We start from the raw sequence: 27,820 nt of genomic DNA on the forward strand, positions 1-27,820 counted from the left end.
GATTGCCTCCATGCCACGCCGCATTGAAGCAGTCATTTCTGCAAAAGGATTCCGGACCAAGTATTGAGTGCATAACTGAACATAATTATTTGAAGGTTGACTTTTTTTTGTTTTAAAAACACTTTTCTTTTATTGGTCGGATGAAATATGCTAATTTTATGAGATAGGAAATGTGGGTTTTCATGAGCTGTATGCCAAAATCATCAATATTAAAACAATAAAAGGCTTGAACTACTTCAGTTGTGTGTAGTTGAATCTAAAATATATGAAAGTCTAATGTTTATCAGTACACTACAGAAAATAATAATCTTTATCACAATATGCTAATTTTTTGAGAAGATCGTGTATTTGCTAGAAAGCAGATGGAAATAAAGGCTAAGGTAAAGGATAATAAACTGGAAGAGGTATACAATAACATTTAATTGGAAAAATCATTACTTACCGTAATATTAATATTTTTAGCACTTCTCAGAGAATGTTTGAACATGGAGACAGGGTGGGTAAGCTATTAGCATGGTTCTCTTTAGAAGCTCCTCCAATATTAATATTGTAATAATAACAATAATAAGAGTAATTGTGTCACATTTAAATTTATTGACTCTACTATTTCCAATTTATACTTCTCATTCACGTATTTGTGAGATAAATCCAGCTTTTGAGCTTACTTCAACTTAGTACATTTATGTTTCAGATTTGGAGCAGAGCAACCAGTGTACATTAACATAATCCGAGACCCAATCAACCGTTTCCTCTCCAATTATTTTTTCCGACGGTTTGGAGACTGGAGAGGAGAACAGAATCACATGATCCGTACTCCAGGCATGAAGGAAGAGGAGAGGTATCTGGTAAGTTTTGTTGTATGTTCTGTATAGTGTTTGGATCTATCTATTGCTTTATATTTATTATATAGCCCCTTAGCAGTACCCACACAACAAGTTTTAACTTTAAGTTTCGATTGATTTCTTAATTCAGTCAGAACAGTTTCTGCTTTTTTCACTTTATTGTGATATGAATGGTATGACTATATTGTTATCATCATTATGCAGTTTTAATGTGCATATGTTAAATCGTGGTTTATTAATTTTTTGTAATCAACTGTAAAAAGCCATTGTTGGTGTCAATGGCACCAGGCATCAATGGAAAGATGTTTTACATCCTGTATGCAGGTCACTATTGCTGTATCTAGCACAATGTTATGCAATATCTGTGCAGTGTGATTCATGGTGCATAATACTGAATAAACTTTTTAATTTTATTTGTTCAGTATTTATATATTGCTGACATCTTCCACATCTTCGTTTCAGAGAATGTAGCCTTGTCACAAACTGTCCGTTAGAAGGGCTCACAACCTAATCCCTGCCACAGTCATATTTCACAGTCATAGAATAAGGCCAGGGTTTTTTTAGGGGGAAAGCCAATGAACTTATCTATATGTTTTGGAATCTGGAGGAAACTGGAGTGCCCAGAAGAAACAGGCACTGAGGGTTTGTTCACACCTAGGGTATTTTGCGGGTTCTTTTTTTTTGAGTGCCGTCGATTTTTTAAACGCCCTAAAATCACTCGTGCAATGAATCCTTATGGGATGGTTCATATCAGCGCGGTGCGGCCGCTTTCTGCTCAGCAAAGCGCTGCATGTACCATTTTCAAGGCGATTTTGCTACAATGGAAGGTATAAGAAAATCGCAAAATGCTCACAAATTGCTTTATCCGGCGATTGCGTTTGTGCTTTTATGAATAAATACATTGTATTTATTCATTTCCGGGTGAAAGAGTTCACTTCCTGACTGACGTCAGGAAGTAAAAAAACGGAATCGCTCTGCAAAATCATAGCATGCAGTGGAGCGCTGGGAGGGGGAAAAAACGCTAAAAAAATCGAACATTATTGGCGTCAGCGATTTCGATTTTAGATGTGAATAAAGCCTTAGAGAACATATAACCTCCATAGAGACCCTGGACTAGATTACAACCAAGTAGCCATCACTGCAAGGAGAGAGTACGATCAACTTTACTACCATGTCCTTTTTTTTAATAAACTCTGTATGTTTTCATATAGTAGACACCTTTTGACCTGGTATTTAGTAAGTCATTATAAATTAACATAGAGAAAGAATAAGTATTTTATTAAGCATTTACTGAATGTTTCATTTAATTATTGTTTACTAAGCCTAAAACACATTGCAGGGTTTCACTAGAGATGCTTACAGGATAATCCACTGTATCTGTATAATGTCATTCAACCTTGGCAGAAAATTGTGTAAATGTGGCCATACACAATTTAACTAAATAAATTAATTTTACTGCTGTTCGGTAAAAATTATCGATTACGTTGTATAGAAAGATCAAAAATATTTTTAAGCTATTTTTTTTGAATTTTTCAGTAAATATCTGATTAGATGTACACAAGTTAGTGTAGTGCAGCGCTGTACAGCTGCCAGCTTCACAAAAAGTCCAGCTAGAACAGAAATTACAGTTCCTTAAAAAAGGTCAAAAGTCCATTTTCCAGTGTCCACATAGACTTATACGCTTTGTAATGAGATCCAAAACAACACTTGGTATCACGCTCACCAGATAGGATGGCTGATTAATTACGATCAGCATATATAGCTTAGTGTAGTAAATGAGCCTCACAATCCCTTGGCCTTCTTCCTGTGTGTTGTTCAAACAAAAATAGCATATATAGCGTGCTACTGCCTTTAGATTAAAACTTCATTCCTCCACCAGTGTAACATAACCACCGTGCACCCAGCATGTAGTCACACAACTGCTTCCGTGTATACAGTAATAATTCAGCTCCGAGCTCACCAGATGGAGTGGCTGACCGTATCACAGACCAGCTATTTGCGTATATGGGGGTCAAATCTCCTCCTCTACTTCATACATGGAGCCTTCTCCCTTCATAATACAAATCGCCATAGTATACCACCTTTTTATAAAAAAGTTAACAGGTAGTGCACTCACATTTCATCTTAAAATCATGCGCATGTAATAAAAGTTATAGTCCAGACGTCCTCACCACCGCCGCTCTCGCGTCTCCACCAGCGCAGGGGCCCCTGATAAGTCATTAAAGACAAAACCGGTAGGGCGTGGCCTCGTAGCGCTGGTGGAGATGAGAGAGCAGCGGTGGTGAGAACGTCTGGACTATAACTTTTATTACATGCGCATGATTTTAAGATGAAATGTGAGTGCACTACCTGTTCTTAACTTTTTTATAAAACAGTGTTATACTATGGCGATTTGTATTATGAAGGGAGAAGGCTCCATGTATGAAGTACAGGAGGAAATTTGATCCCCATATTTACTACATTTACTACACTACCCTATATATGCTGATCGTAATTAATCAGCCATACAAACAGCAGAGATGTATAAGGTCCGGCACTGCATCAATTGTAATAAAAGAGCTTTATTTCCAATATCTCTTCCAGTTGCTAAAAAATCTTTTTCTCATGCAATATAAACATGTGTAGTGCACATACTCGTTGCGGTCAGAGGAGGTTGTGGCCGCTGCCTCTGAAGATGCTGCCAAAGCGAAACGTTCGTTAGGTTGGCCGTAACCACCACCATGCCCCACAACCTCCTCTGACCGCAACGGGTATGTGCACTACACATGTTTATATTGCATGAGAAAAAGATTTTTTAGCAACTGGAAGAGCCATTAGAAATACAGCTCTTTTATTACAATTGATGCAGTGCCGGACCTTATACATCTCTGCTGTTTGTATGAACTTGACGTCTATTTTTTTCTTGGATTCTGAGCATGCTGAGTTTGAATGTGTGTCATACCCGTGGAATTGGTGTATTTGCAAGATTGGAAGAAGTGATTTGCCTTGCACGCTTGCACGCTGTCGTAGTGCCAGTTGCTGTGTTTTTCTAATGCTATAGTAATTAATCAGCCATCCTATCTGGTGAGCGTGATACCAACTGTTGTTTTGGATTTCAGTACAAAGCATATAAGTCTATGTGGACACTAAAAAGAGGACTTTTGACCTTTTTTAACCTTCCTGGTGGTAAGCCCGAGCTGAGCTCAGGCTATGCCGCGCAGGAGGATTTCTCAGGCCCTGCTGGGCCGATTTGCAATTTTTTTTTGTACACGCAGCTAGCACTTTGCTAGCTGCGTGTACTGCCCGATCGCCGCAGCTCCGCTCCGATCCGCCGCGCCGCATTGCCCCCCCCCCCAGACCCTATGCGCTCCCTGGCCAATTAGTGCCAGGCAGCGCTGAGGGGTGGATCGGGACTCCCTTTGATGTCACTACATCGATGACTTTGGTTATGTCATCCCGCCCATCGCCATGGCGACAGGGGAAGCCCTAATGGAAATCCCGTTCAGGACGGGATTTCAGGACGGGCTTGATCGCCGGAGGCAATCGAAGAGGGGTGGGAGGATGCCGCTGCACAGCGGCTGTCATGTAGCTAGGGCTAGGCTAGCTACATGATTTTAAAAAAATAGTTTTAATTAACCGCCAGGAGGGTTAAGAAACTGTAATTTCTGTTCTAGTTGGACTTTTTGTGGTGCTGGCAGATGTAGAGAGTTGCACTACACTAACTTGTATACTAATCAGGGTGGTAATACCCACCCACTTGTGTAGCGGCCCATCTTGCCAGGTGAATCCTATTTGCAATACATCCTGCATCAGAGGAGTGCACATACCACTGTGTCTTTACATCTGATTAGATGTTGTGAGAGATTGCGGAAAAGCCGCCGCATGTACTGGCAGTAAGGCGGCTGTTTCCGCGTCCAACGCGGCGGTTTGCACGCGGCAGCATGCGTCTGGTGTGGCTGGGTCTGTTAGTTCACACAGATGGATGGAGAGCTACGCGCGCGCGCCAGAAGTTAGGACCTTTATACCAGCAGCAGAGGTATCAGCTGATCCGGACGATCAGCTGATTCCTGCTGGACTCCTGATTGGCTGAGTGGCTCGGGCGGGGCGGCAGAGTCCTGCAACTATATATACAGCTTGCTTGTCAGTTTCTGGTTGTCTGCCATTGCGAACACTTACGTGGAAGCATTCAGACCATAGTCAGATCCTACAGTGTGTTTGAAGCAGGAGGACCTGGGAATTCACACTGAGCCAGATTACTTCTGTTTACAATTGTGTTATTCTCCGGACTGGTTCCAGGGTGCTGAGACCTCGGGCCTCGCACCCAAGACTAGGAAACTGTATTATCATTTGTGTTATTCTCCAGACTAGTTCCAGGGTGCTGAGACCACGGACCTCGCACCCAAGACTAGGGAACTGTATTATCATTTGTGTTATTCTCCAGACCTGCTTGTGACGCCCATCTTCCAGGGGTCACTAGCCACCGGGTCTTCTTGCTACTCAGCTTGGGACTCTGCCCCCTTGGATGTCTCAGGCTGCTGCAAGATCTCTGCACTTCTAAAGGGAGGTATTTCTCATACTTCCAAGGACCACCTGCTCCTCGGGTGGTCCTCACTCAAAGTTATTACTGTTGCACCAAACACTCACACTATATAGGTGTCCAGAGGTTATCAATATATCCGTATTATTGGTGATTCTGCAGATCATCAATAATTGGGTATATATCTGCATTCTTGGTGATAATGCAGATCACCAATAATCAGATTCTCTCTGCGTGCTGACACCAATCGTTACAGATGTGTTTGAAAAATGTTAAGTTTTGAAACCTTTTTGGAAAAATCTATGTGTCAGGTATATTTATTAGCTTTTTCAAGTTAATTGATTAAGCCAAAACATCTACCAGATTTCAACGTAAAAAAAAAAATCATGTATTACCACATTTAGGATGATATCTAGGACATACAATAATTAGTGAATAGTCGGTTAAAGTTAGTGGGGAAAAAGAGGGGAGAAGAAAGCAGAAAATAGAAAGAGAGACTGGTTTTATCAAGATAGTGGTTACCCCACCCTTTCCCTCTCCTCCCAGACTCCGGTTTTTATTGTGGGCCAAGAGCAGGAATACCTGTATAGTTCTGAACACCAAACCATATATACGTAATTACAATGTGTCCTTCCTCTCACTCTTGATCTTCATGCATTACTTCACTTTTGTTTTTTCTTTACTCTAATTTTTTTTTGAATGTTCTTTATCATTTATTCTCTCCTTCCACACTTCCATTTTAGTGGTATTCTATTTATAGGGACCAAATTATGGATGCGTACACTATCTATTTAATGCTAGTGACATAAACAATTAGGATCAGTACAAGGTTCCCTTTTTAATTAGACTGTTATACTGTTGACCTAATTCATTAAAATGTAAAAAGATACAAATAAAAGTAGATCATTAAGTAAATGCCATAGTCTATTGCATCTCTTCCTATCAAATTTGATGAAGACATTCAGCTAAAAAAATAATTTTATATTTTGCAAAACTAAATGATAAATAACTGCAGTTTCCTGGTGGATTAATTGGCCTCCCTACAAGTTGATTTTATATAACAGCAGGGACGTTAGACGATAACTACTGTATGATGGAGAAGTTAAATCGTGAGCCCCTCTGAGGGACGACAGTTCATGACATAAGTTGTGCAATGTACTCTGTAAAAACAGCTGTGGAAAATATGAGCATTTTATAAATGTATAATAATAACATAAACTGTAGTCTATGCAAAGCTGAAATATACACCAGTCACCCAAAATATTAAGACTGCCTGCCTAATATTGTGTATGTCCTCCTAGTGCCACTAAAACAGCTCTGCTCTGTAGTATCTGGTGCCAAAATGTTAACAGTTGATCCCTTAGGTTCTTCAAGTTGAGGTGGAGATTATAAGAATCAGACTTGTTTTTCCAGCAAATCCCACCGATAAAACACACACACACACACACACACACACACACACACACACACACACACACACACACACACGATCCAAAAGAAAATATGATATATTAAATGAGCCTATTTTGGTTCCTGGACGTGGTTACCTACGTCCAGGAACCATGCGCGCTACCGCGCGCCCCCACGGCCGATCGTGCGCGTGCACGCGCACTCCCGGCCGCGGATTCGGTAGCCAAGGAATCAATGTATCGGGCTACGGAGCCCGATCATTGATTCCTCTCCCCCGCTGAAAAAGCGACAGCTTCTCTCGGAAGCTGAGCTTTTTCTGGCCGTCTTCTTCCTGATGCGTCACTCTAAGCGCGTGCTACGCTTAGAGTGACGTCATGTAAACAAACTCATGGCCGCCATCTTGTGGCCAAAAAGTAATACTACACCTGAAAAAAAAACAGAATTAACACACACTTACATTATAAATCTACTGTTTACCTCCCACCCTCCCAAAAGTACCCAAATAAAATGTTTAGTATAAAGAAAAAACCACTACAATAAAAAAAAAATGTACATATTTACCTAAGGGTCTAAACTTTTTAAATATCAATGTAAAGATGAAATATTTCTATATCTTTTTTATTTTAAACTTGTAAATAGTGATAGATGCAAAATGGAAAAAATGCACCTTTATTTCCAAATAAAATATTGTCGCCATACATTGTGATAGGGACATAATTTTAACGGTGTAATAACCGGGACATATGGACAAATACAATACGCGAGTTTTAATTATGGAGGTGTAACGATTGCGGAATCGTCTCCGTGGTCAGCGCACCAGACGTGCGCTGACGCGGCGGATTTCCTCCACAAGCGTATTATTGAGGACACCCAGGCTAGGTGCTATGCACCTGCAGAGGGAAATTCCTGTCGGCAGGTGGAGCTGTGGAGTGCAGAGGAACAGCTCCTCTGCCCTACCACACACGCCAGACAGGAATTGTACGAAGGGAAGAAACGCAATCGCAAGAGAAGCGATTGAGAGTGAGCACAGAGACAGATTGTGTGTGTGTGCATAAAATTAGTCGCCAACCCGCGACTGTGCACACACCACAGCAGATAAGAAGCAGGAACGCGATCGCGAGAGGTGCGATCGCCAGACGTGACACAAGGTTACAGCAAGGCAGAGCACGAGAGTAGCAAAGGCACAGCAAATAATACAATAAGGAGATACGGAAAATAACAAATGCTAGCTAACCGCGAACACCGCACTCATTCGCAACAGTGCACGCGGTTATGCGCGGTCTCCACGTGATAAGCACAATAGAGACAAGCACGCCTAACTAACCAAAGACAGACAAACACGAAACAGAGAACGCGAGCGCTTGCTTAACGGTTACCTCACCGAGCCTACAGCAAGCGTTTCGAATCAGACAAGACAGACACACGAAAACAGGGACAAGCGAGAGATAGGATCCACAGCACTAGCGAAAAGTGGCTAGCGCGATCCAAGTACAGAGTAGCAGAACAGAAGGATCCCCAGCGCTAGCGAAAAGTGGCTAGCGCGATCCCAGAAGACAGAACAGAAGGATCCCCAGCGCTAGCGAAAAGTAGCTAGCGCGATCCCAGGAGACAGAGTAGCAGAACAGAAGGATCCCCAGCGCTAGCGAAAAGTGGCTAGCGCGATCCCAGAAGACAGAACAGAAGGATCCCCAGCGCTAGCGAAAAGTGGCTAGCGCGATCCCAGGAGACAGAACAGAAGGATCCCCAGCACTAGCGAAAAGTGGCTAGCGCGATCCCAGGAGACAGAACAGAAGGATCCCCAGCACTAGCGCTAGGGCGAGTGCGATCCAAACACACGGCAGACAGAACAGATGAGGTAGGCAGAAACAACCGCTGTTTCAACCTACACTCCAGACTCAATCAGAAGGATCCACAGCCGCTAACGCTAGGGCTTGTACGATCCAAACACAAGACAGACGGAACAGGCAAAACAGATAATACAACCTGACTGGACTAGAAGGGGAGCCTAAAGCAACCCCCAGGAATTAACTATACTAGATAGCAATGGCTGACACTCCAGCAGTGTCCATCAGGAACAGACCATGGAAGGGAAATGTCCAGCAAAGCATTCTGGGAGCAGAATGCTTTTATAGTGCTAGTCATCAAAAGAAGGCAGGTAACGGATTTGCATGACTAATGTATGCAAATTCCTCAGCAACACAAGCTGCAGAACTGACAGAAAGTCTCTCTTAAAGAGACCTGCAGAATGCAGACGTGAACAGTGGTCAAAACGCTGCCTGTCTGCACAGGCAGCTGAGCAGATTCTCACAGTACCCCCCCTTCTAGGGTCGAATTCCAGACGACCCTCAAAACCGATATCTCCAAACCATTCTAACAGAAGACTCATGAAGGTCGGGGCAGCCCGACAAGGTCCAATTCCAGAGTCAGTCCACCCGAAACCGACCTCATCGGAAACAGAAGCCACCGAAACATGCCCATCAGTACTACCAGTCTCAGTATAACACCCATCAGGACTGTGAACGCCAGAGAAGAAGCCATCGACACCCTCCAGACAATACACACCACCTTCCAAGGAGCGTCCGAAAATACCAAACCTGCCACAATACCTGTTCGAAGTGTCCCTTACAACACAAAAGCCACCGTTGATCTTATCCAGGGTACCAAGCAAAATCTCTCCCGGAATCTCCCAGAACCTTTTGAAGCTCCACAGAGATCCCAAGAGGGTAGAACAATCACCAGGCTCACATGGAGAATTACCAAGAACCCCCATGGATCCAATGACAATTCCGGATTCAGAATTACGAGGACACCCATCAAGATCAAGACTTTCAGGGACCACTTCTGGGCATGCAAGCAGGCAGGCCATATCAGAGCATGTCTCCACCGAGGAAGCATCTGAGTACGCTGGTAACCGAGGCACACTTGGGCTTTCTGGGTCACAGAGCACACTGGGGTACACCAGCACAGGAGAAACCTCAGGACATGTCAGGGAACTGCCAACCTCAGAGTCCGGCACGTCAAGACCAAAACCAGTACCGGGCAGAGAATCACCATGAGTGGAGGTCACAGGCACTGGACTTTCAAAAGAAGACTCGGATACAAATTCAGAAATTTCTGTGACAATAATATCATCATTGACTACACAGGCGTGAAGCTCCATCAGAGCTGAAAAGGTAGCCAGCAAGGCAGCAATGCCTACTGAAGTGGGCAACACCTCAGAAGGACTTGGGGGGCAGGAGACGTCTCCTACAAGTTCTGCCCCCCTTGGGAGGAACTCGGAGATCTCCAGGAGGTCAGACAGGACCTCAGGAACATCCTTTTTCAAGTTTCCTAAGAAGGATTCTGAACTATCCATGTTACAGGGCAAGGCTTGAACTTTATTTTGTGAACCAAGCAGATGTACCAGGGAAGGTTCCACCATAAACTGAGACTGAATTTCATCATCAGGACAGGGATACACAGAAATATCTAGTGAAACTAACTCTGGCTTTCTGAGTTTCGTTTCACTGCAGGGAAATTCCTCCATAGCAGTCAAACCAGACTGCAATTCCAAAATAGCAGAGAAACAGGTAACAATGGTTGCAATACCTAGACGAGCCTCTAGGGACACTGCAGGACATTTTAAACAAGGTAATATTGACTCATCCAGATTACTGGGTGGAGAGTCAGTATTTACTTCAGAATCAGACTCGCAAATGTCAATGCGAGTGGACATAATGTCTTTATTCATGATACAGGGCAGGCTCAGAGACACCTTCTCTGGACAGAGCAAAGGTGCTTCAGTATCAGGTTCACAAAACCAAAGTGCTGTCTCATTCTTAGACTCGGTTAACGATGTCGAATCCGAGGAGACAGTAGGCAAAATTTGCGAATCCACAATCGCTTTAGGTTGCGAAACCGAACACTCCAAAGACAGGGATTCTGAGGTCTCCAGGCTAGATTGCTGGATCTCAGAAACGCCAGCTGACAATGTACCTTTACAAACGTCACCTGAATGACGTACACGTAATTCATTCAGAATCATTTTCCACATACAAATCAGCGGACTCACAAAGTCAAATTCACACCCCTTTTTTTCTCTTAAGGCGGAAGCATAACTTATACATGCTCTCAAGACAGATTCACTTCTGGCAATGTAGTACTCACAAAACGACTCTGAATCGTTCTCCAATTCATACGCCAACGATTCGAGCTGTTTTTTCTGGAACGGGGGCTCCCATTCACACCTGACTAGGTCTGAGCATTCATACTGAACCATGTTAGGGGAAGTTGTGACAACAACATGAGGAATCATATTAATTTTACTCTTGAAACTGCATAGTTTGGGAATTTTCCCCATAGCAAGATCATAGATGGAGGATCTTAAAGTAGTACTGAGAGAAGAAGATCTGTTTTTACATGACAAGGGATCACACAAATCATTGACAAACCTGACACACTCACGCCGATCACAATCGACAGGAACATCTGAGAAACCGGCATCAGATCGCACAGATTTAACCTCTAAACAAACGGGAGAAACTCCATCAGAATTCACGCAGGTGTCCACAGTCGAGGCACACCCATTCATTTCAGGTCGCACAGTGTCCAAACTCACTTGCTTTACCCCAGAAAGACAGGAATAATCATGTGACAATGGTGTCTCTTTATTGGAAATAATTGGTTGGTGTGTGTGCAATTCGTCCAAAATAGTCTGCCACACATAAATCACCAGATCCACATCACACTCATCACATTCATCAGATTCGATCAAAAGGTACATAGAGTCGAGACAATCATTCAGGTCATCCGCGCTCTTTGCGATATAAAAATCGCAAAAGGCTTTCCAATCGAAATCAAACTCTTCCAACAAGGCCCCAATCTCCCATGAGGCAAATGGCGGTTCAAACAACCCAGTATCTAGGTAATCTCCATATGGGTTGGTGTCAGGAACGAGGACAGACTTTTTAACTGCTTTAATGTAGTGTGCGATCCTACCTATAATAGGATCCACATATGCCTTTGCCTCAGGCAATGACATCTGAACAAAATCGAAGTTTCCCTCTGCCCTGGGAATTTTGGTTTGGCTGGACATTCTGTAACGATTGCGGAATCGTCTCCGTGGTCAGCGCACCGGACGTGCGCTGACGCGGCGGATTTCCTCCACAAGCGTATTATTGAGGACACCCAGGCTAGGTGCTATGCACCTGCAGAGGGAAATTCCTGTCGGCAGGTGGAGCTGTGGAGTGCAGAGGAACAGCTCCTCTGCCCTACCACACACGCCAGACAGGAATTGTACGAAGGGAAGAAACGCAATCGCAAGAGAAGCGATTGAGAGTGAGCACAGAGACAGATTGTGTGTGTGTGCATAAAATTAGTCGCCAACCCGCGACTGTGCACACACCACAGCAGATAAGAAGCAGGAACGCGATCGCGAGAGGTGCGATCGCCAGACGTGACACAAGGTTACAGCAAGGCGGAGCACGAGAGTAGCAAAGGCACAGCAAATAATACAATAAGGAGATACGGAAAATAACAAATGCTAGCTAACCGCGAACACCGCACTCATTCGCAACAGTGCACGCGGTTATGCGCGGTCTCCACGTGATAAGCACAATAGAGACAAGCACGCCTAACTAACCAAAGACAGACAAACACGAAACAGAGAACGCGAGCGCTTGCTTAACGGTTACCTCACCGAGCCTACAGCAAGCGTTTCGAATCAGACAAGACAGACACACGAAAACAGGGACAAGCGAGAGATAGGATCCACAGCACTAGCGAAAAGTAGCTAGCGCGATCCCAGGAGACAGAGTAGCAGAACAGAAGGATCCCCAGCGCTAGCGAAAAGTGGCTAGCGCGATCCCAGAAGACAGAACAGAAGGATCCCCAGCGCTAGCGAAAAGTGGCTAGCGCGATCCCAGGAGACAGAACAGAAGGATCCCCAGCACTAGCGAAAAGTGGCTAGCGCGATCCCAGGAGACAGAACAGAAGGATCCCCAGCACTAGCGCTAGGGCGAGTGCGATCCAAACACACGGCAGACAGAACAGATGAGGTAGGCAGAAACAACCGCTGTTTCAACCTACACTCCAGACTCAATCAGAAGGATCCACAGCCGCTAACGCTAGGGCTTGTACGATCCAAACACAAGACAGACGGAACAGGCAAAACAGATAATACAACCTGACTGGACTAGAAGGGGAGCCTAAAGCAACCCCCAGGAATTAACTATACTAGATAGCAATGGCTGACACTCCAGCAGTGTCCATCAGGAACAGACCATGGAAGGGAAATGTCCAGCAAAGCATTCTGGGAGCAGAATGCTTTTATAGTGCTAGTCATCAAAAGAAGGCAGGTAACGGATTTGCATGACTAATGTATGCAAATTCCTCAGCAACACAAGCTGCAGAACTGACAGAAAGTCTCTCTTAAAGAGACCTGCAGAATGCAGACGTGAACAGTGGTCAAAACGCTGCCTGTCTGCACAGGCAGCTGAGCAGATTCTCACAGGAGGCATGTATTATTTTAAAACTATAATGGCTGAAAACTGAGAAATAATGAATTTTTCCATTTTTTTCTTATTCTTCCTGTTAAAATGCATTTACAGTAAAGTGGCTCTTAGCAAAATGTACCCCCCAAAGAAAGCCTAATTGGTGGCGGAAAAAACAAGATATAGATCAGTGCATTGTGATAAGTAGTGATAAAGTTATAGGCTAATGAATGGGAGGTGAACATTTCTCACGTGAAAACGACGGAACCTGAATGGGTTAAGCTACCATCTTTCACAGTTTAGTTTTGACACTCAAGCACCTGTTGTAGGTGCTTTCAGTGGTAGACAGCATGGACACTCTTATTTCTATGTGGCTGTACAGACCCATGTGCACCAAGCTGTGATGCAGTGTTCAATTCTGACATCTTTGTGTCATTGTCATCACTACTCTTCTTCAGCGATTTGAGCCACAGCCTTCTTGTTGGATTGGGCCAAACAGTTCCATGGCCAGCAGTTAGCCCGAGACACCCATGATACTGTTTACATTCTTCCTTTTGTTCCTTCGTGGACCACTTTTGTACAGCATTAACAACTCTGTACCAGTAACCCCCCCCCCCCCCCGAAAAAAAAAGAAGAAGAAACCTGCCAGTCATCTAGCCATCACAATTGCCAATAAATGCCACTGGTCAGAGTAGCTCAGATCCTTTAGAGCATGGGTCCCCAACCTGGGGGCCGTGGCCCCCTGGGGGTCCTTGGGCAGATTTCTGGGGGGCCGCGGCTTCTCCCTCTCCCCCCGCGGCCGCCGCTACTGTTACCTTATGAGCGGGCGGCCGCTTCCTTCCTTATATTCCTTCAGCCGCGGCTCTCCTCTTCGCAGCATGTCGTATTACAGCAGCGTTTCCTGCAGGGCTGCTGTAAGGAGCCAAGGGAGCCGGGACAGCGGTTCCCATAGTAACGGTGATGCGTATCGCCGCTACAGAAAGCCGCTACCCCACCTCCTTCCCACCTTACAGCAGCCGCGCAGGAAGCGCTGCTGTAATACGACATGCTGCAAAGAGGAGATCCGAGGCTGGAGGAATATAAGGAAGGAAGCGGACGCCCGCTCATAAGGTGACAGGAGCGGCGGCCGCGGGGGGGAGAGGGCACCTCTGCTAGCTACACTGAGGCAGCTATACTGGGGTAACTACTGGTCTAACTGTACTGGCTACACTGGGCTAACTGTACTAGGTATACTGGGCTAACTGTACTTGCTATACTGGGCTAACTATACTTGCTATACTGGGCTAACTGTACTTGCTATACTGGGCTAGCTGTACTTGCTATATTGGGCTAACTGTACTTGCTACACTGGGCTAACTGTACTAGGTATACTGGGCTAACTGTACTTGCTATACTGGGCTAACTATACTTGCTATACTGGGCTAACTGTACTTGCTATACTGGGCTAACTGTACTTGCTATACTGGGCTAACTGTACTTGCTATACTGTGATAACTGTACTTGCTATACTGTGGCAACTGAACTTGCTATACTGTGGCAACTGTACTAGCTATACTGTGGTAACTGTACTAGCTATACTGTGGTAACTGTACTAGCTATACTGTGGTAACTGTACTTGCTATACTGTGGTAACTGTACTAGCTATAGTGTGGTAACTGTACTTGCTATACTGGGGTAACTGTACTAACTATACTGGAGTAACTATACTAACTATATTGGGGTAACTATACTAACTAACTATACTGAGGCAACTATAGTCCTTATACAGGGGCAACTATGTTAGCTACCTATACTGGGGGCAACTATACCTAGATACCTACTTACCTATATACTACATTCAAAATCAGGGAAAAGAGGGGGGGGGGGCTGCCGCCGCCACTAACCACGCCCCCCTCCCCTGGGGGGCCCCAGAGAAAAGTTTGGTCGGGATAGTGGGCCCCGGGCTTACAAAGGTTGGGGACCCCTGCTTTAGAGTGTATTTTTTTTTGCTTCCAGCATATCACTTTGAGAACTGCTGCATAATGTATACTTAATAGGTTCCATTGTAGCAGGATAATCAATTATTGTTCACTTTACTGTGAATAGTTGAGTTGTAAATGTGATGGTGTAAATCAAGACTGCTTTTAAAAACTATGTATACCTTACAACAGTTAATAATGTACAGTAAGCTTAAAATACTGAGCAGTGGATAAAATAATGAAACCCAGAGAGTCATATGAGTCATATTCCATCATATTTGTTGACTGTATACCATATTTCCAACAATAACGCCAACTCTCAACTGTTGTGATATTAACTAAACATTGGAGTTTTATACTTGTTACTTCTGTTACTTCTTTTATATATGTTTTGTATATTTTGTTAGGGGGTTGAGGTAGTGTTTATACATTCTGCCAGAAACAACGGTGCCTGCTGATACAGTGCTACCAACGTATAGTGGTTTATTTTTAGCACCCCACCCATTATTGTACAATTTTTAAAGACAAGCATGGTGATTAACAATGGTGGAACAGGGTGAATCAATCTCTGCGGTGGTGAGGGGGCTTCTCTGATAAGTTCTCTTTAGATCTCTGAGGGAAATGAGCATGGTCTCATTCTAGCATACACTCTGTGATCATTAATCTTACAGTCGGGGTGTAATTACAAACTATGTGGCCTACTTGTAAAATATTCAGGCGGACCCTTTAGGTTCCAGGCTACCTCTGTGGTGACTCGTAAGTCATCAGTTACAAGTTCAGCCATTATGAAATCCATAACAAGTATAGCCACCTTATCCCTTTCTTCCCCTTCATTATATAAAATAGCATAGTAAATCCTCTGCTGTGCTTTTGCTCTACATATGAGGGGACAGATAGTGGCTACCAGGGAACATAGGAGGAGGGCCTGTTTATTAGAGGAAACGGGGAAGCAGGACCTTGCTTCATTATTCCATTGTTCACAGATTTGTTTATATGACTGAGATTTAGGTAAATACAGTGAATATATTTTAGTCAAAATGGGAACTGGTTAATGATGCCTGAATAAACACAAACTCTGTAAGTGGGTGCTTTTCCAAGCATGTTTAGTAACATGACTTAGGGTACATTTCCCTGCACGCACATTCAAAAGCGGACCTGCAGCCTATTGAAATAAGTAGGCTGCTTTTAATTTGCGTGCGATGAAAAAATTAAATGTGCTGCATTTTTTTTTAGTATAATACATCTGAATCCCTATAGCTGTGCATGGCATGGCACAGCTAGGGGATTCAGATTCGTACGCACATCAGGAAAAGTGCCAGTCTCCAAGTTGGATGCCGGGACAAGTGGAAATGGTGCCGTAGGAAAACTGAAAATGACACATTAAAACATCCTAACTGTAAAATAGAGGCTTGTAAAACGTTTTCAGAGACCAGTCATATCGGCTTTTGTTCAAATGCTTGGGCTAACATCTTCCAACTTATGATGCTTATATGTCTGTGCCTATGCTCCCTTACTCCGCAGAGGTGACACCAGTCTCCCAACTGTGCATGTATTAGGCAGACTTTGAGAATAGTGCTCAGGCTGAGTCACTTGAGGGAAGCTGAAGGATCCTTTTCACTAATACAATAGAATATTTCCTGTGTATATTATAATATGAAAACAATTTATACAGGCAAATGTAAAATGTTGGTTTAGGTCCACTTATATTGTCTAAACTTAAATGCTATTGCAGATGTGCACTTTAATCAGTTTTGTCTACTATGAACATTTTTATTTCTATGCTGGGCAGAACCTTTATTTTTTTAAAAACTGTGTTCTTTTTTTACAAAACGTTCTAGTTACAGAATTTGTTACATTTATTGATTACTAAGTTGATGATCTTTATGATTGCAAGCATTCATGGTTTGTGATATGTCTTTTACCTGTGAAAATTACTGCAATATTAGGCAATATTTAAATGTTTTTTTACATAATGCAAATGGTCTGTAGACTGCATATGAAGTTTGGCAGACTATATACTGTACAGGAAATTAGGATTCCCTCATTTGTTCAAGTGTTAGTTCTACTCCCAAAACTTCAGAATAGTCTTGAATTAATCTGGCGATAAAATGCTCTTTGGATGTAGTTGAAAACTATGCTGTAACAACATGAAGGCTTCAGTTCTGGAAGACTGTTTAATAATATATACATGCGAATTTTACTGGTGATTCTCTTTGATGTCAAAAAATATGTCCAGAAATGTATAGTGTAAGATTATTTCTAAAAGAGCTACTTTATATCTGCATTTGCTTTGTTGTATATTAGATGCATTGCTGTAGGTAAAGCTCATGTTTCGCTTTCTGCTATCACATTGGTATAGCAGATGGAAAGATTATAGGAAATTCAGAAGATGCAACTGTGCATAGCCCTTGGTCATCCTAAAGCACATAGTTTAAATGGATGAGATGTTAGATCTGATCAAAACATAGAATCTATCAAAAGAAATCTGTTTACTAAGATTGCCCTTGTTTGGCAGAGTCGCCATAATGGGGACAAATAGAGGCAAGCAGGAGTCATGTGCTGCTGATGTCAACATTACTTTGTACTGCATTGAACTGGTCATGACAGTGTTTTGATTAATATCAGATTCTGTTTCAGCTGAAATCTGATCTAATATAATCTCTGATACAAGGTAGTTATCAAAGTTAAAAACTTTCAGTTCAAAGAGAACAATTGCTGTATGGCCCACCGAGTCATTTGAATGCAAGAGAGTCCAACTCTCAGCTGTGACAATACCAGAACTTAATGCTAATGCACTGTATTGAAAAGGCTGTATATCTCCAACATTAACACAAGGGAGAAGTGAGCGATCCAATGGTGCATTAACCTTTATATTTTTAAAATCACGCAATTAAAATTACACTTATAGACTTGAAAATGATATGCGCGTGTACAAGCCACCAGCGAGTCCTCTCACATGGGCTGTAAGGGGCTATATTAAGAATAAAAAGGTTAATGTACCATTGGAGTGCTCCCTTCTCCCTTGTGTTTGTATACAGATCTCTGGCACCACCTGGAGCAGTGATCCATTTAAAAGGGCCAGAGTAGTCCTGACTAGCACAAGTTTGTTGTCTTTTGCTTATTTCCAACGTTAAGACAGGCATCAAATCTGCAAAACATCCCACTGCTTACTCCATTGCTTGGCCTACTAACATTTGAATTCTTATACAATATAGTTCCTGGCTAACTGAAGGCATGGATTTGAAAAAGTCGCAAGCTAATTTAGGCTTGACGTAAAATAACGATTTTACTAATAGTATCGGTAAATAACAATTTAAGCGTAACGTTAAATAACAAATGTGATAACAAAAACTGTAAATAATAATTTAATTGCAGTATGATAATATCGGTAAATTTACCAATAATGTTGAACCTAACTATAGCCTAATCTCTCCCTACTCTCACACAGAACCCACCCACACAGAACCTTCCCCTGGTGGTGCTTAAACCTAAGACCCCCCTGTTGGTGCCTAACCCTCAGACCCCCCTGGGGGTGCCTAACCCTAAGACCACCCTTTTGATGCCTAACCCTAAGAGCCCCGTAGGGGTACCTAACCCTTAAACCACTCTGGTGGTGCCTAACCTTAAAACTCCCCTGGTGGTGCCTAATCCTACCCCCCCCCCCCCCCGTTTGGGGCCTAACCATAACACCCCCTGATCCCTGCTAACAACGAGATAAAGTTAAATTTAGTTGCAGCCACCTGCTGAATAGCGTAACGGCTTTATATGTTACGATAAATAACAATTGCGCCCACATATATTGATAAATAACAGTTGCGCCCCTTTTTGCTGTGACTCTTTTAACTGCTCCTAACTGAAGGGTTTCTTGCAAATGAGCCACATCCCTCACATCCTCAAGCTGACCAGATCTAATAAGCTATTCATTTCCAACACCTTTGGAACAAGACTATTTTGTTATGCTACTTAGGACAGCTCCATCACTGGAGGTGTTTAAATTCAGAATGAAAAGCCACCTTTTTTGTCTGGCATTTATCGATATGTGGGTTTGTATCTATGACTTAATCAGCCCAGCCACTAATTACTGAACTGAAACATGCTGTGCACTTGGAGTTACAAATGTTGTTGGTCTTCCACCATGCTCCTAAATGGAATAACCCCCAGATGAGCCATCCTCCACATGTCCTCAGGTCTTTCCATTCCAACAAACCATGCAAAGCTCAATTTGGCAGCATGTGGGGGATCATAGCATGTATTACTAGGGCAATAAATGTGGCTACATGACAAGGTATACAGGAGGAAGGGCAAGAAAAGCTTAAAGAATCGTGCTATGGCTTAATCTGTAATACCATTTCCCAGAAGTGCTTCATTACTAATAACATTTTTTTTGTGGGCCATAAAATCATGCAGTTGGATTTTGGGAAAAGAGGAAGTTGCAAAATCCTGCAAGTTAGAAACAAAGGTTCCCATACATTATAGACATATATTGAGAAGATAGATAATATGCAGGCATAGTCTATATTATTATTATAATATATAATATTATTATAATATTTTTACTGCAGTAGCCCCCTACATATTGCTGAGTACTGTTTTCAAAGAATCTATTAGAGCTTCTTGATCTATTTGTTACACTTCAGGTTTGCCTTATCAAGTACAGGTACTGGTTTGGATGAACAAATCCATTAATCCACTATATAGAATGGCATGCTGAGTACTTCTAAACATTTTGCATATTTTTACCAAGAAGCATTTGTTTAACTACTGTAATTCCAGTCTGTAATTTGGTTTGCACATATTTCCATATTTGCAGTCCTTTAAGATGAACCTTGTAAATAAACTGGATAAACAGGAAAATTACTGTTCATGTTTATGGTAATACATGTTTTGAAAGTCCTATTACATAAAATATTAAAGTAATTTTCTAAATTGCTGTAAAATTGCTGGGCAGCTGGTCCTGATATGTTTCTAAACAGATGGCAAATTCTGATAAATGTTCCCAAAGTGCTTTTAAATTTACTATGTGAGTAACCACACTTTTAGTAACCATGATTCTGCCAAATTAAACCAAGTGCATGTGACAGGGCAAATATCACTTTGGCAATTTTTCATTAAAAACTTCATCTGTTAACAAAAAATACTAAAAAAACAAAACAAACAAAAAAAACACTTGTTTAAAACTAAATAAAAGTGTTCATTCCAGATCTGACACATATAATTACTGGGCAGCTGAAATAGCGTACATGACACAGTATCAAAAAAGTTCAAGGCAAAAGCAGAGCATTCAGGAAATGAAAACTTACAGCATATGGAGAACGTCGCCAATGTTTTGATAGTTTTGTAACACAGTTCTTGTCTCATGAAAGAATATAAAAATATAAGGCTTACTGCAGAGTTTAAGAAGACAATGTGTTGACATCTTGTGTAAAGTATTCCTATTAACGCTGTTTCTAATGTAGTGGATCATTAGTAATTATTTTGTTATATGTTTTGTGAATAAAGCTTAAATTCCATAGGATCCGCACCATCCAATATTCAAAGTTTTATTAGCTCTTTAAAACATACTACAAAAATATAAAATGATCAAAAGTGGGTCTGTGCATAGTGATGAAGCACAGGCGTTTCGGGCCGTAACAGGTCCTTTCTCAAATCGTGACCAGCCCACAATATGTGGGCTGGTCACGATTTGAGAAAGGACCTGTTACAGCCCGAAACGCCTGTGCGTCATCACTATGCACAGACCCACTTTTGATCATTTTATATTTTTGTAGTATGTTTTAAAGAGCTAATAAAACTTTGAATATTGGATGGTGCGGATCCTATGGAATTTTGATGATTGACCTGTGACTCCAGGGTAGATCGCAGCACATCCCACATCTGAACATTGGTGCAGAGGCATTCACGAGTATATTTGTGAATAAAGCTAAGCATACGTTATCAGATTTGTGGTAGATAAAGTGACCAGTGATATCTTCCTGAAATCAGTCATTGACCTGTTCTACCACCTCACATCTGCACATTTTAGACAGGGATCTTATCTAATATTGATCATGCTGGTGCTAGCTTTATATTGCCTTAGCTAGTCGTAGACTATTATTATTTTGTATTTATACAGCACCAACATCTTCTGCAGTGCTGTACAGAGTATATTGTCTTGTCACTTAACTGTCCCTCAGAGGGGCTCACTATCGAATCCCTACCATAGGCATATGTCTATGTTTGTATCGTGTAGTGTATGTATCGAAGTCTAGGGCCAATTTAGGGGGAAGCCAATTAACTTATCTGTATGTATTTGAGATGTGGGAGGAAACCGGAGTGCTCGGAGGAAACCCACGCAAAAGCAGAGAGAACATAGAAACTCGGTGCAGATAGTGCCCAGTGCAAGGCATGAACGCTAACCACTACACCACCTGTTTTCAATGGATATTACGTTCGATATTAAGGACCAAAATCGATCGAAAGATAGATCCACAGGCGAGTGCAGCAGCTGAAAAAAGAGGGATGATGCCTTCTGTACAATGTTCAACCAAAAAGAGCTGGCACATCCAAGGTGAATCATATTGGTTCCATGTAGGGCCCCTTTGTCAAGGCACTATGATTTGAATAATGCTGCTGCCTGCTGAATACACATCGTTGTGAGCGAGTGTCTTGAGGAATCTTCTCCCATTAACCCTACTGGAGCTTTATTGTCTTGACAAAGGGGACCTAGGTGGCTCTGAAATGTTGGCTATATGTTTTATATGGAACCAGTAAAGATTCATCTTGGATGTGCCAGCTCTTTTTGATTGAACCATGTAAATGTTGATCCTTGCAACACCAATGTAGCAAGGACTGAATATCTCATTAATGTTTCATCAATAAAATGGTCGAATATCGATCAATATTGCCACATTTTTTAAATAAATACATTTTCATTAGACTTAATGTGTATAATAAGTTTAGCATACAATTTGTTTTTCTTAAAAATTAAAAATAAGCAGTGTATACCTGAATTGAGAATGCCATAATCATTCATTTAATTAAAAAATAATGACACAGAACAAAAAGAAATGTTTGCTTATGTCTAGAACATTATCCAAGCCAAAATAACTGTCCCAAGCATTGGAATTCTCTGAGGATCTTGGCATAATTTTTTCTTCTGACTCTATGGGAACTGGGAAAGGGGTTTTCATTTACCCCTGCAGTCACTGTCCTGGGTAGAGGGGGAATCTAAGGGCTCCTTATAATTGAAGATGGCTCTCGGATTCCACAATCAGTTCCATCCCCATACTGTTATGTACAAATTATTTTTAAGACTCTGGAGGTGGGGAAGAGACCCTTGCCCTAAGTGTTGTTCAAGATTGATTTTCTTACTGAAAGGGTAGGATTTTCCATCTCAGGAAGCCCCTATATTTATATGTCACTTGTCATCTCATTTTGAAAAGGTACAACAAATTACGGTAGGAAAAACTGAAAATGCATGAAGTTTGCACCAGGTGGGTACATGGAAATCTCACCAAAGAGAAGATGCAACAAAAAGAGCAAATGCCAAACTGTTCAAATGCCATAGAGTATTCCTAATTTCTTAACTTCGATTGTAATGTGTGACGAAGTATGGATTTGTCATTATGACCTGAAATCAAAACTGTCAAATATGTGGAAATGCTTGGTTTCGCCACTGCCTGAAAAATATGTGTCCCTTCAATAAGTAAAGTTATGTTTCTGATATTCTTTGTAGCACACAGTATAATCCTACAGCATTGGGTTCCTTGTGGACAGACTGTTAACACCGACTACTATACACGCATCCTGAAAACCTATTTGCATGGAGCCATAAGGGAGAATTTGCTCAAGAAACCATGGTTTTTGCAGCATGACAATGTCTGGCCACATGTTGCAGCTGTTGCATTGACAACACTGACTGAACTTGGTGGGATTTCACTCGACTATATAGCTAGAATTTATTACCATGGGATTTACCTTTACTAATACTGAAAACAATAAGTGGAAAGAAGTTCTCCATAGATAAGGAAGTGAGAATGCCATGTTTGCAACACATAGGGCCCTTTTCCACTAGCGGCGTTTGCGATGCTGAATTGCAAAATCGCAAACCGCTAGTGATTTTGAAATCGCTACGGTTTGCTTTTTAACATAGGAATCGCGGTAGGTAATTTCCACTACCGCGATTCGTTTTTGACTCAAACGCGATCGTACCGCGGAGCGATCTTTGCCGCGATTTACTGCACTGCATAGCAAAATCGTGAACGCAATCGCAGGGAAGTTTCCTGCACGTGTGATTCAGCAATCGCTAGCGTTTAGCGCGAACGCTAGCGATTGCTAGTGGAAAAGGGCCCTAAAAGTATTGTCACAAAACACTACTACTACTTTTTTTGTTTGTTTATGTAATGATGTAAAAATGTATTCAGTGTGAAGGACACTTCTTTGAAACAGAAAATGTTCTGAGCCTGAGGCATCATTTGATTCTAAATAACAAACTCTCATTACCAGCCTTCAAATTAGTACATTGTCTATCATGTGAAGTACATTGGAAAACAAAACACGTAAGAGTGGTAACACGTAATTGGTACACAAAAACAACACTGTATACTTCTGCCTGTGTATATATGTGTCATCAACGTCTCAATTAATCAGTAATATTACAAGAAAAAAAGGAAACATATAGAATGATACAATTGAATCTAGAAACAAAATTAAACTCTTTAGTACTAGCCATCTGTGGTTCCTTAAGTAAACCAGAGACGTCAAATTGTAAAGCTTTGATACTTACCCGGAGCTTCCTCCAGCCCCATAAGCTCGTCTGAGTCCCATGCCGTCCTCCGGCAGGGCCGCGCAACCGCAGAAGACCCAGACTGGACCCGACTGAGCCTGTTACAGGAGCAGATGGCGGCTCAACAGCAGACCGTGAGAGGATGACGTGGGACAAAGATGAGCTCATGGGGCTGGTGGAAGCGCCAGGTAAGTATCAAAGCTTTACAATTTGACATCTCTGGTTTACTTTAAGGACCAGAGGCTTTTTTTCTAAGGCACAAGCTGTGATCACTGTTATTGACTCACAGTGATCATGGGGACAGAAGCCAATAAAATTGTCTCCTGATAGAGATACGGAGCTCTGCTGTCATCATGACAGTAGATTGAGAGGGCTGCAGGTTTGCAGTATCTGTGTGAACGATGGAAACGGCGGTAGTGCACAAACAGGAAAGATTAAAATCTACGCCCTGGCAAGAATAAGCAGCCGCAAACGGCATAGATTTCAAATACGTCCTTTCAGAAGAAGTTAAAACTTAACAAACTTCACTGAACCATGTTAAAAACCCAGACACTGATTTGGACTAAACGACCACCACAAAGCCAATAAAATATTGTAATACACTGCTTTATCCACTATATGAGATGATTCATGTGCATCAATGATTACAAAGTATGCTGGAAAAAGATACACAACGGTTATTTAACGTAATTTAAATCGATAAAGGCTCAATGGGGTTGATTCATTAAGCTGCGCTGTTAAAATGCTGGTTGACAGGCAGCTTTTTGTGCCAATCAAAGTGCGGGGATCACATTTTATTAAGCCACTGGACCCGACAGGGCTGAGGGCGGGATCCGTGGAGCGGCCGTTACTTGGAAGGAGCATGCGTAAGCTACCAGCGCACACTACGCTTCTCACACTTCTTACATGGATCAACCCATATGGATGAAAAACTCTCTGGCTCAAGCTTGACTCATTTCATGAACAGTGTTTACATCCTTAGGAGTGACTTTTGCAAATGTCTTCCTCTACTAGCATATTAAGTAATTGGAATTAATTCACTATAAAGCAAAGCAGACAGCAGAGTGACAAACAGAATAAAGTACAAACTGAGTAAATGTAGTCAAAACCGGAACAAAACCACATGCACGTAGCCACGCAGATCTTTTTTGCCATCAGAGGGTTCAGCAACATGCCTGAGAACAGCACACTGGGCTCAGGAAAGTAAAGGACTCAGGAGCTGAAAAGGGAGTGGGAGCCACTGCTTTAAAGTCTTGTGGGAAGTGGATCTTTTGACCACTAAAGGAAATCAATTTTTAATGAAAAAAAAGTACAATTATATGCAAAAACTTTAACGTGTACAGGCAATGATACAGCCACAGTGAATTGTTGCTAAGCACAGCAAAAACAAACAAAAAGTACCTGACTTTCTAACTCCAGTATATAATAAAGTACAAACATATAACATACAACAAATACAAAAGCAAGATCAGGCAGTAAAAGATCCAGATCAGATAGGTCAGAGACTACACATAGGCCTCAATTCACTAAACTTATCTCCTGTCTTTAATAACTTTTCTAGAGTTGTTACCATGGTGATAAGGCATGCAGTATTCAGGAAACATTTTACCTCAGGCAAGCCTAAAGTTAACTCTTCTGTCTTTAAATTAACTCTCCAATCCTTAAAATAACTCAAGAGTTAAAGACAGGCTGTTAATTAGCTGCATGTGAAAATAACTACAGAGGAGGTAAATTAACTACAGGAGAGTTAACTTAAGGAATGAAGAGGTAAGATAACTCTCTCACGTGTGGAGGTAAGTTTTCTCTTGCCTTATTATCTCTAGCATGATCTTAGTGAATTGAGGCCAAAGACAGAAAACAGGAATCAGAAAGCAGCACCAGGAAGCATAGCACAGCAGCTGATGAAGCCAAGTACAACTGAGACTCCAGTTAAGCCCTTTTGCGAGAAATCTTCAGTTCTGAAGAGGATGAATGAGTTCAAACTTTGCTGAAGGCTCCCTGCTGGTGGGCACTGGAAATCCAAATTAATTCAGGCACACAATGGCACCAACAAGTGAAACAAAGCATGGATAGATTCCTAACGCTGGAGAAGGTTTACTTTTGTTTGCAATATACTTGCAAACATTTACTAGAGTCCAGGCATGCTGAGCCACCTGAAGGTTAAACAAGGTGTTGCAGGGTTCCTAATAACTACCATGACATTGTCATTTTCATCATGTTCCCTGATTACAGGTGTACATTTTCTTTTTCTACAAAAGAAGAAGGGAAATTGGGGCGCCAATAACAGTTCAGAGATGAACACTTTTGATTCTTATCAGTGACATTTTGCCTTCGATAATAATTATTTCCAAGACTGAATATATCTCCTTTGGTCCATGCAATGTGTAAAACAACCAGAAATGGAATGTTCAGTGAATGTTCTGAACCCAACTGTGAACCTATGTATATGGAAAATCATTGAAACCCTTCTCCATTAAGAAAAAGTCAAGTATTTATAAACATGTAAACAGTTAATTTTGCTTTAGTATATACAAAGAGAGATTGAACTTTAGATGCAAACATTTCAATGCATCACCTTGTATTAAAATAAACAATTGCAAGAAACCGGATAGATTACAAGTGGCTTGATTAGTCAGTTTTAATTTCTTACTCGTAGCTCTCCAAGGGACATCTGTTTAATTGGCCTATGTGTCTTTTTCAGCGGTGGTGTCCTGCTTTCTGGATATGTTATAATTGACATCTAAAAAAAACTAACAAGAAACTGTTATTAAAGAAAAAGTAACATTTGAACTATGTTTCAGGCTCCTAATAAGAATGAGATGATAATTTCGCTTAAACAAATATAGAGGTTTACACAGGCTGAGGGATAGTTAGTAATTACCCTGAAATTGACTGGTGTAATGACTCCGCTGTAGAGACCAAACATTTATAGACCTGCTGGAAGACAATTTTATTGGACCATTTACAGAAGCAGCAACTAAACGCATGTTCTTTTCGATCTGTTAATCTAAGCCAATGCAGAGCTCATTACAGCTGTTCAGATTAAGGAACATCTGGATAGCAGTGATCATATTATAAATACATGTGATCAGGGCTATAAAATAGAAGTATAGGTCCACATAGTAATAACATTTAATTTTAAAAGGGCTAATCTCCTCATAATGAGAACAGCACTTGAACATATATAGGCCGAGATGCAATACTATTACAAATACGTAAACACAATTAGGAGTGTTCTAAGGCATATTTAAACAGATAACTAGATTGTTTAATCTTTGATCTAGAAAAGCAGCAAAACAAAAAAAAATCAGCATGACAAACTCACTTTCTAAATCTTAAAAGGGAAAGGGCACAGTAGGAGCATTTGTGGCCATTTTGGCACCCCAGGCAAGGCACCATTTGTCACCTGTCCCCTCCCCAATCCTTTGAATAGGAAAATCGTAGTATACGGTTATATAGAGAGATAATGTTATTTCTCAAAATATGTCTATACGGGATAGACAACGTTTTAACAGATATACCTGACTTACCCAAACTCACTGAACACATATTAATAACCCTTCATATAATTATTATAAGGGGTGTGTAGACACTTTAAAATAAAATGATACTGTTTATGTGCAGCCTTGGTCTTTACTGGTCGGAATTTTGTTCTGGAAAACCTGAAGAGTTGCTTCAATCGTCACAGAATTCTGGCAAGTAGTCTAATTAGTGGTGAAAAATGAAAAGAAAGCCTAATTAGTGGTGAAAAAAACAAGATATAGATTATTTTGGTGCGATAAATAGCGATCAAGTTATTGGCGAATTATTGGTAGGAGCACTGTGAAAATTGCTCTGCTTTATAAAGAGAACACCACCTG

General features: G+C 41.6%; 1 protein-coding gene across 1 annotated transcript in view; it reads left to right on the forward strand.

The window, feature by feature from the left end:
* UST (uronyl 2-sulfotransferase) overlaps positions 1-27,820 on the forward strand; it is a 337,418-nt gene that overhangs the window by 284,313 nt on the left and 25,285 nt on the right. The window contains exon 5 of the mRNA XM_068231724.1: positions 692-845. Coding sequence (XP_068087825.1) covers positions 692-845 — 154 coding nt within the window. The remainder of the gene's footprint in view (positions 1-691; positions 846-27,820) is intronic.

Source organism: Hyperolius riggenbachi, chromosome 4, assembly GCF_040937935.1.
Source record: "Hyperolius riggenbachi isolate aHypRig1 chromosome 4, aHypRig1.pri, whole genome shotgun sequence".
Classification (NCBI taxonomy): Eukaryota; Metazoa; Chordata; class Amphibia; order Anura; family Hyperoliidae; genus Hyperolius; species Hyperolius riggenbachi.